This window comes from Emys orbicularis, chromosome 1 (genome assembly GCF_028017835.1).
Source record: "Emys orbicularis isolate rEmyOrb1 chromosome 1, rEmyOrb1.hap1, whole genome shotgun sequence".
NCBI lineage: Eukaryota > Metazoa > Chordata > Testudines > Emydidae > Emys > Emys orbicularis.
Window position 1 is genome coordinate 369765135 of NC_088683.1, and position 11058 is coordinate 369776192.

Below are 11058 nucleotides of genomic sequence, written 5' to 3' on the forward strand. Positions count from 1 at the left end.
AGCTGGCTGCATTGGGCCAGATCTCCAGCTGGTGTAAATGGGTACAACTCTAATGGCTCTCTGCCCATTTACGCCAGCTCAGGACTGAGCCTGATGAGTCTATTTTCAGGCAGGTTTTTCATGGACAGTTCGTAGTGCATCTAATGAGAGGAGTGTAGAGAAAAAGAAACAGAGCTTTGAACTGCTACAGAGCCCTCACTTACCGCTGAAAGCCTCTGTAATGAGGGTGGAATGGCTGCAGTTTAGGAGCCAGGAATAGGTTATTTGTGACTCACTCTTCATTTGGCATTAGCACAGGACAGGTGAAGAACTAATGCTGAAAAAAACACCACCTTATCATGTTCCCGTCAGATGGTTAATGATTGTTTTAATGGTTAGTTACAGGGGCAGGAAGCAGCCGTGCTGCGGAACTGAACATGCCCAACTGGCCCCACCATGGCAGCTTCCAACTGGACCACACCCCACCCTTCCACCTTCATCCTCCTTGGCATCCCGGGGCTGGAGGCAGCGCATGTCTGGATCTCCATCCCCTTCTGCTCTGTCTACATTCTGTCCCTCCTGGGGAATGGCCTCCTCCTGGCTGTTATCAAGACTGAGCCGAGCCTCCACGAGCCCATGTACCTTTTCCTTTGCATGCTGGCGCTCGCCGACCTGGTTGTATCCACCACCACCCTGCCCAAAACCCTCTGCATATTCTGGTTCAGGGACCGGGCTATTCACATCAATGCTTGCCTGGCCCAGATTTTTTTGGTTCACTCACTTACTACCATGGAGTCCGGGTTCATGCTGGCCATGGCCTTCGATCGCTATGTCGCTATCTGTAACCCTCTTCGACACTCAGCCATCCTCACCAATCGGGCCATAACCAAGATAGGGCTGGGTGTTGTGATGAGGGGGTGCGTGTTACTGGGCCCTCACCCATTCCTGCTGAAGTGGCTCCCATACTGCAGGACCAATGTCATTTCTCACACCTATTGTGAGTTCATGGCACTGGTGAAACTGGCCTGTGTGGACACAACGGTTATGAGTGCCTATAGTCTGGCTGTATCATTTCTCGCCGGGGGGTTAGATTTTATCCTCATTGTCCTGTCCTACATCCTGATCCTCCAGGCCATCTTCAGACTCCCCTCCAAGGAGGCGCGGCGCAAGTCCCTCGGCACCTGCAGCTCCCACGTCTGCGTCATGCTGGTGTTTTACATCCCAGCGGTCTTCACATTCCTCTCTCACCGGTTCGGCCACATGGATCCCCACATTAACATCCTCAGTGCCAACATTTACCTGCTCTTCCCTCCCATGATGAATCCCATCATCTACGGGGTGAGAACCCCGGGGATCCGACAGAGGGCGCTCCACATCTTGGGCATCAAATCAGCCTGAAGGCTCATGGAATGGGTCAGCGGCTGGGGTCAGATGGCTCAGTCACCCCCGGCTGTAGAAACACACCTCAGCCTTGCTGAGCAGCAGGGCTAATAAACATGCTTGTCTGGGTCTTCAGCACAACACGGCTTCGACTTTTCACTGCTCTAGAGCATTGTTCTCACTTGCTATTTATATGGGCCCAGCCAAGATCAGGGCCTCATTTTGCAAGGTGACATAGAGCTAGACACTGCCCCTGCCCCATGGGCTTCAATCCAAACAGACAAGATGGACCAACTGTGGGCTAGGCAGGGTTGCGGTCACCCCACATCACAGGTGGGGAATGAGGCTGAGAGAGCCCAAGAACTTGCCCAACATAAGACAGGGAGCCTAAGAGAAAGCCAGCAATTGCTCCCGAGCACCAGTCAAGCTCTCCTGATTGGGGGTGAGGAGAAATGGTCCCCTGGGGGCAGGTTACCCCCAGCTGCCCCATGCTGGGGGTCTTGCACCTTCCTTTCAAGCACCTGATTTGGTCACTACCTGGCAGAGGAGATTGAGCCAGTTAACACAGATCTGAGCCCTGGTCCAGAGCCTTAACCACAAGACCTGGCTCCTGATCTAACACATGGCAAATTCATGCCCAACCGACTGCCTCTCTCCCCGCCATGTGCCCTCTCATGTCCAGCTGGCTGCCTCTCCCACCTGCCATGCACACTATCATGCCCAGCCAGCTGCCCCTTTATCCCCTGCTGCACCCCCTCTCACACCCAGCCAGGCACCTCTCCCCCCTCCACGCACCCTCTCACACCCATCTGGGTGCCTCTCTCCCCACTCAGAATCTTCCCCAGGTTCCTGGGCCAGAAGGAGCTTCACTGACTATCTCATATGATCTCCTGCCTGGCACAGGCCCGAGGCCTTCACCACAGTGGTTTCAGCAGTAAGTCCATATCTTATGGTTCAGTACAAGGATGTACTTTTCAAAAGGCATCCAGTCACAACACCGAGTGATGGTTGGTGAGAGAGACAAGCTTTCGGGCTTCTACAGCTCTCTCACCAACAGAAATTGGTCCAATAAAAAATATTACCTCACCCAGGTAATCTTTCTAATGTCCTGGGACTGACGCGGTTACAACACTGCATGGAATATACATTCCAAGCATTTAAGTATACATAGTGTTAAACATTAATAGCAATTATAGAGCCCAAATAAGGGGAATAGGGGTGGGGAGCCCAGAAGGGGCTGCCTTCCTATACAGTCACTCCCAGGGGAGGTGCAGCTCACCCCTTTTCCCTGGCCACATCTGCAGCATTTCTCTCCTGTCTGTGCTGGGTTCAGATTTTCGAAATCCAGTGCAAACTGTAAACATGTAACCGCTGCCCATGTAACTAGAGCAGCCAGAGATGGTGTGATGGTGCCCCCCATAAGGCTTTATGGAAATATGCTTATGAATGTATATATGACATAAACTAAATATGTTTTATGCCACATATGCCATGTAACATATCTATGTAAAAGCTATGATCTCCTGAATATATCCATCCTATTTGTATGCATGTGTCATTGTTGTATTTGGAGTTATGAATATTGGCTGTGTACTTGTCTGATTTTAAATAACCTTAGTAAGGCATTTGGTCAGCTTCTTGAGAGAAAGGAATGTGCAAGTTAAATGCCCAGTCAAGAAGCACCTTAATGGACAATGGATCTTGAAGACGCCAATCCACATTTGAGCTTTCCTAGGAATGTAGCTTGGCTGGTAAGAAACTCAGTCATACATGGGCATGTGACTTGCCCATGTGACTCCAAAACTCCATTTTGTAGCTGGATTCTACACAGGGGGACAGAGGGGTATCTACCCACAGGAGAAAGTCTATTTAAACCCCTGAGAGACCCCTCCATTTTGTCTTCAGCTGGCTAAAGAGAGAGCCTCTCCACCCCCAAGGATACCTGAAAGAAACTGGAACAAAGGACACTAACTGCAGGGGGTGTGAGTGATTGCTGGACCCAGACTAGAAGGAGACTAGTCTGTAAAAGGAAGCTTACTTGGTGGGGATTTTATCTATATTCAGTTTTATTACTGTACTAGACTTACACTTGCGTGTTTTATTTTATATTGCTTGGTAATTCACTTTGTTCTGTCTGCTATTACTTGGAACCACTTAAATCCTCCTTTCTGTATTGAATAAAATCACTTTTTACTCATTAATTAACCCAGATTATGTATTAATACCTGGGGGGGGGAGGGGGAGGCGGGGAAACAGCTGTGCATATTTCTCTATCAGTGTTATAGAGGGTGAACAATTTATGAATTTAGCCTGTATACACTTTATACAGGATAAAACAGATTTATTTGGGGTTTGGACCCCATTGGGAGTTGAGCCTCTGAGTGTTAAAGACAGGAACACTTTCTGTAAACTGCTTTCAGTTAAGTCTGCAGCTTTGGGGCAAGTAATTCAGACCCTGGGTCTGTGTTGGAGCAGACGGGCATGTCTGGTTCATCAAGACAAGGTGCTGGAGTCCCAAGCTGGCAGGGAAAGCAGGGGCAGAAGTAGTCTTGGCACATCAGTTGGCAGCTCCCAAGGGGGTTTCTGTGATCCAACCCATCACAGTGGCACAGTGAGCAGGGTCTGTGCACAGCTGATTGCTTTGCTTTGAGATACTGGTAGTGATTCTAAGTGAGTTTTAAGTGTGGTGGCTGGAGAACAGACAAAGTGGTTACTGGTTTATTATTTTCTGTTTGCTTATTTCGGGTAAGGGAACTAGGGACAGAAAAGGAAGCAAAATAAGTCAGAGTGAAGATCAGAACACGCTAGAACTGCACACGTTGCAAATTACCCAAAAAGTCTGAACACTGGGCACTGGGGAAGTCTCTATTAACTAAGAATCCCCTGAGCTGAGGCATCCCAGTTTCAGTGAACTGCAGAGGGGGTGTGGCCCAGCGCAAGAAAGCAGGAAAATGACTACCAGTGAAGCAGCTACTAAACTAGAGTTGGCTAGACTGGAAGCAAAAGAGAAAGAAAATGAACATAAGAGAATGATGGAATTAAGACAATTAGAAATTAATGCAGAGGAGGCTGCCCACAAAAGAGCTGTGGAGGCAGAAACAGCCAGGGAGGAAGCTGCCCACAAGAGAGCTATGGAGGCCCAGAAGCATGAACTGGCTGTTATGGAGTTGAAGAGACAAAACCCTTCAGCTGCTGGCTCCACTTCCCCAAAAATCCACAAATGGGAGCGACTATGTCCACAATATTATGAATCGAGTGATATTTCTGAATATTTCATCACCTTTGAGAGACTGTGCACCCTCCATGCGATCCCTGATGATCAAAAGATGACCACATTGATAGCAAAATATTCAATAAGATGCCCATTGATGATGCTTTCAACTATGCTAAATTTAAGGAACTGGTTTCGAAACAGTCTCAGGTTACACCTGAAACATGCAGGGTTAAATTCAGGAGTCTTAAGAGGAGATCTGGATTAAGTAATGTGGCTTATGTAAATGTAATGAGAGTTCTGGTAGAGAAGTGGCTGAGGGGGGAAGGTATTACAAGCGTTGAAGGAATGTGTGATTTGGTTACTCAGGGACAATTCCTGAATATGTGCAGTGATGATGTAAAACAGTATTTGTGGGACAAAAAGGAAATTGCAGTGGGTGAATTAGCTGGGTATGCAGACTCTTATGAGCAAGCACAAGCTGCAATTAAACATAAACCACTGGCAGAGGGGTACAGGGTTGGGGGAAAGTAGAATCACCGTTTTACCCCTGGGAAAAAGGAGGCTGGGCATTCACCTCCCCATTCCCCTGTTACTCATCTCAAATTTCCTGTACAAGCAGAGGAGCCCAAGAGGTGCTATTATTGTAAGTCCACTGAGCACCTGAGGAATAAGTGTCCCTTGCTGAGTGGAAACAGTCAGCAAGTAACACATGAAGCTGCTGCTTCTCAGAGCCCGGCTGCTGACTCTTTCCACACAGGATTTGTAAAGCTTGCTTCTACACAACCAAGCAATGAGCATATGCATGCTGTTAAACTGAATGGAAAAGTGCTTCTTGGATTGAGGGACACAGGGGCAGAAATTCTGTGGTCAGGAGGGACCTGATCCAGGAGAAGGATTTGTTGCCAGGGAAAATGGCAGAATTAGAGCTGGTAGGGGGTTACAAAGTCCTTGCACGTTTAGCTAAGGTACACATGGAAACTGGTGATTTGCAGGCTGAACTGACTGTTGTAGTAGTGGCACACAATTTTGCACTGTTTCTACTGGGGAATGATTTCTTTAATGTGGCAGAATCTGTCCCTGGCTTGGTTAGCAGTGAGCAGGAATCTTGTGCTAAAAGCCCTGGCGGGTGTGTGTGTGAAGTCACATGGACTGCTGGGGAAATAGGAGGGTGTCTCTTAGATTCTTCTGTAGCAGTGAAAAATGTAGCTCTGGGGGCAGGGATGATTGTAGCCAGTTCCTATAGCCCTGGGGCTCAAGGCAAGTTCCAGAGGGAGGGGCTGGACGAAGCCAGCTCCTGTCCAGTAATCATATCCACGGGGGAAGGGAATGTTCCACCTTGTAGCAAGGGGGCCACCCCAGCTTCTGACTGCAGGACATTGCAGGTCAGCAGGGGACAGGGCTTGCCCTGGGGTGCACAGAGGCATGTGTCCCAAAGGTGGAATTTGGGGTCCTGGTGACTGCTACGGCGGGATCAGACCCCAAGGACTCTGTAGCTGGAAGCAAGCCCAACCTTAGTGAAAAGGGGGGAATTTTGCTGGCCAGGGAAGTGTCTGTCATAGCTGGTAGTTGTGAACCCACAGCTGGACGAAGGTCACCTTCCCTTTTGGGGGACACAGGAGGGTCTGGCCCAGAGGGAAGCCCGGAGAGGGAAGCCCATATGGAAGGTGAGGGGGTACCGGAGAGTCCGCCCACCTTTTGTTGGGAGGATCAGTTGGCAGTTCCCAGGAGGGTTTCTGTGATCCAACCCGTCACAGAGGGTTCTCATCATCCTGGCCTGACCCCGTCCCATCCCATGCTCTTGGGTGAGTGTCTAGACCCAGGTCCAGCTTTCAGTTTTCTAGCAATGTTTGCAATTCCCTAGTTCCCTTCTGTGCTAGCCCTCGTGTCATACAGAGCAGAAACTTCTTTCCCGAGTGCTCAGTCACTTCTGTAGTCTGGGAGTCCTCTTTCAGGGGCAGGCTTTTTAATAACCTGTTATGCTGGCCCTTAAATGCAGACTGCGAGCTGGCATGCCCCTGTGCCAGGCAGGCATTGCTGTAAATGCCCCAGTCCCTGAACCAGAAAATGCAGAGAGTTTTGGGCAGGGTGGTGGTGGAGATGACCAGGTTGGCGAGCACCAGCATGGAAAGGAAAAGGTACATGGGCTCGTGGAGGCTTGGCTCGGTCTTGATAACAAGCAGGAGGAGGCCGTTCCCCAGCAGGGACAGAATGTAGATGAAGCAGAAGGGGGTGGAAATCAAGTTGTGCGCTGCCTCCAACCCGGGATGCTGAGAAGGATGAAGGTGCAGGTGTGGGACGTGGTCCAGTTGGAAGCTGCCATGGTGGGGCTGGTTGGGTGCATTCAGTTCCACGGCACGGCTGCTTCCTGCCCCTGTAACTAAGTATTAAAACAATAATTAACCAGCTGATGGGAACATGACAAGGTGGTGTTTTCTCAGCAGTAATTCATCCAATATACCCCTAACATCACATGGGCATTGAATCACTTTTATGGACATCCAGCCAGCCAGTTAGCTATAAAGTCCCTCTTGGTGGCTGTTCTCTGCTTGCTTTACCTGTAAAGGGTTAACAAAGTCCCCCAGGTGAAGAAAAGGGAGTGGGCACCTGATCAAAAGAGCCAATGGGAAGGCTAGTACTTTTTAAAAAGGGGAAAAAAGCTTTCCTTTTGTCTCTCTGTTGTTCACTCAGGGCTGAAGATATGGGGGCAGCTGGAATGCTCTGTAAAGTTTGAACCAGGTATGAAAATTCATCACCCATACCTAGAAGAATTCATTGGGACAGGGAATATTTAGATAGACACAATTAGGGTTATTTCTTTTATTTTCTGTAAGGCTTGTGGACTCCTGTGTGCTAACCCCAGATGCCTTTGTTGCTTGTACTCTTTAAGCTGAACCCCCAAGAAAGCTACTTTGGGTGCTTAATTTTTGGTACTGCTTTTTTAAAATCTAGCAAAAGCCTAAGTTCCAGATGTATTTTCTTTCTTTTTGTTTTTAATAAAATTTACCTTTTTTAAGAACCTGATTGGTTTTGTGTCTTAAAAGGTCTGTGCATATGTTTTTCAGTTAGCTGGTGGCAAAGGCTAGGTTTCCCTTTTGTTGTTTCCTTTCTCAGCTTCCCTGAGGGAGGGGTGGAAAAGCCGAGGGGCCTCAGGGAAAAATTCCCAAGTGAGTTTTTCCAGGATTTGCAAGAGGCAGTTTTTCACTTGGGTGGTGGCAGCATTTACCAACCCAAGGTTAGAGAAAAACTGTATCCTTGGGGGTTTAATACCAGCCTGGAGTGGCCAGTATTAATTTTTAAAATCCTTGTGGGCCCCCACCTTCTGCACTCGAAGTGCCAGAGTGGGGAATCAGCCTTGACAGGTTTTAGGTCTCACCAACCCTCTGAAACGTCACCAGGTGAGCAGGCGGGGGTGAGTTCAGGGAGAGGAGAAGTCAAGACATTTGTATTTAGGAATGATAGAGTGGGCAGAAGGGCAGGGGGCAGCCCTCTACATTAAAGATACCATTACCTGCATTAGAGTTACTGATATTTCAGGAGGACATAACCAAGAAGATAAGAACAGCCATACTGGGTGTGATGTGATCCCCGGGTTGCAACGTGGTACTGTAGGATGTGTGTGCCCCTTTAACAAATTAATCTGGCTTGTCTCTCAAAATGCCTAACTGGTGACAAGCAGCAAACCCCTCCAGGTGCTGTTACAACTCATACAACCAGATGTGGAGCCCCACACCCAGCCCGATTGCACGGATGCTCTCGGAGCCACTTACAAATCACACAGAGAAAGGCACCAGCCAAATCCCCCAGCTCTCAGCCTTGTACCTCTGGAATATACCATCTTGCACTGCTCAAGACCCTTGCTTGAGCAATGCAAGTGTATGAATTGGCTCGCCACTTCATCAGTGGAAAGTGGACATACACCAGCCTTTGTAATCTGAGCAGATTTACCAAGCACTTCAGCCACACTCACTGGTAAGGATAAATATTAGAACAAGTGTATTGATTACAAAATATAGATAGGCAAAAAGTCAGATTAGTTTCCAAAGGAAAAGAGAAGACAAGCATGCAGTCTAAATTCTCAACCATAACTGGACTAAGCCATTTTTTCTCACCCCACTGGATACTGCAGGTTGGTTACAGTCTTTCATAGGGAGGCTCTCCCTGTTAGCCTGGGCACCAGGCTCCTCAGCTCCAGCATTCGCATTGCCTTCAGCGTAGGTGAATACCCTTAGTCCATGTCCTTGTAGAATATAAGTCCAGGCATGTCTGGTAGGCATTGCTGAGTCACTAGGCCAGGCTGAGCAATTCCCCTGATGTGGTGTTGGGCAAGTGAGTCATTGCATTGTAACTCCCTTGCCGGACAATGGGTTTTGATGGTTATTCGACACCCACCTAGGCATTGGTTATCTCCCTTGTTGTTTTCTCTGAGGAGCTAATATCTGGGTGATTCCCCAACTCACAGCATATTTTAGTGACAACCATACAACACTTATCTCATAACTTCATATGCACTAATGATATACATATTTCACTAGAACAATGGATTTCAGCGGATCATAACCTTTTCCATGATACCTTACATTTCATGCTTTATATGAAATATCACAATTATATACAAATGATGAATATGGGATTACAGGGCTCTCCCCTGATGTACAGAGTTTTCATACTGGGTAAGACCAATGGTCCATCTAGCCCAGTATCCTGTCTTCCAACATTGGCCAATGCCAGGGTGCTTCAGAGGGAATGAACAGAACAGGTAATCATCAAGTGATCCTTCCCTGTCACCCATTACCAGCTTCTGGCAATCAGAGGCTAGGGACACCATCCCTCCCCATCCTGGCTAATAGCCATTGATGGACCTATCCTCCATGAACTTATCTAGTTCTTTTTAACCCTATTATAGTTTTGGCCTTCACAACATCCTCTGGCAAAGAGTTCCACAGGTTGACTCTGCGTTGTGTGAAGAAATACTTCCTTTTGTTTGTTTTAAACATGCTGCCTATTAATTGCATTGGGTGATCCCTAGTTCATGTGTTATGCGAAGGAGTAAATAACACTTCCTTATTTACTTTGTCCACACCAGTCATGATTTTATTGACCTCTATCATATCCTTCCTTAGTCATCTCTTAATCAAGCTGAAAAGTTCCAGTCTTGGAGAGTCCTGTGGCACCTTTAAGACTAACAGATGTATTGGAGCATAAGCTTTCATGGGTGAATACCCACTTCGTCAGATGCAAGATGCCACAGGACTCTCTGTTGCTTTTTACAGATCCAGACTAACAAGGCTACCCCTCTGATACTTGACAGTTCCAGCCTTATTAATCTCAGAAAGCTGTTTGATACCCTAATCATTTTTGTTGCCCTTTTCTGTAGCTTTTCCAAGTCCAATATATCTTTTTTGAGATGGAGCGACCACATCAGCACACAGCATTCAAGATTTAGGCATAGCATGGATTTATATAGAGGCAGTATGACATTTTCTGTTGTATTATCGATCCCTTTCCTACTGATTCTCAACATTCTGTTCGCTTTTTTGACTGCCGCTGCATGTTGAGTGGATGTTTTCAGAGAACTATCCACAATGACTCCAAGCTCTCTCTTATTGATCAGTGTACTAAAGGATCGATCATGTGCTGCCTGTTTTAGGGCAGGCCTACATTAAAGAATTGCCTTGGTATAACTACATCACTCAGGGGAAAGCTCTCTCCCGTCGGCATAGAGAGTCTTCATTAAAGAGCTACATCAGCATGGCTGCATCAGTGCACCTGTGCCAATGCAGCGTTTTAAGTGTAGCCCTGCCCCTAGATACTAGACCAGGAACAGGATGAACAGCTCTCAAACACCTACCTATAATGTGTGGAAAGATAAACAGCATTATAAGGAGGGATTTCAGTCTGGGAGGCAGAGGCTGGAGGTCTCATGCTGCCACTAGTAAAACATCCCCGGAATTTCTACACTGTAGAGATGATAACTTTGTAATCATCTTTTACAAAACTTTTACCAAAGGTATTGTAACCAACTCAGGATAATTCTACGGTGGATTTCAGTTTGATGGATAAAGTTGAAGTGGATCACTGAAGTAAAAATTGATGGTTACCTAGGTGCAAGGAATCACAATCTAATTTTAGTGGCTATTTGCAAACAGAATATAGTTATGATGCCCACAAAAACCACAGTTCTGCAGTCATGAACTATGGCTTCCTTGGTTAAAAAAACATCATGATTGAGAGGAGAAGTGATGGCACTAATTAAACATTAAAGAAATCCCAATATATAACCAGTGGGGAAACGGGGAAGATGATAACAAGGCATACAAATCTGCTGACAGGAAATGCAGGCAATCGATAACAGAAGGCAAAGTTATATATGAAAGTATATGGCCAGCAGGGTTAAGGACAATAACAAGGAATACTTTAAGGATACCATGAACAAATGAAATGACATTTATCCCAGACAAAACCATGGAAACGTAGATATGGGGCAC

At 47.1% G+C, this 11058-nt stretch overlaps 1 protein-coding gene across 1 annotated transcript; it reads left to right on the forward strand.

Moving 5' to 3' along the window:
- The first annotated feature begins 435 nt into the window (after positions 1-435).
- On the forward strand, positions 436-1377 carry LOC135895299 (olfactory receptor 52K2-like). The gene has a single exon (XM_065423372.1). The coding sequence runs from the start codon at positions 436-438 to the stop codon at positions 1375-1377; it is 942 nt and encodes a 313-aa protein (XP_065279444.1).
- The last annotated feature ends 9681 nt before the right edge of the window (positions 1378-11058 follow it).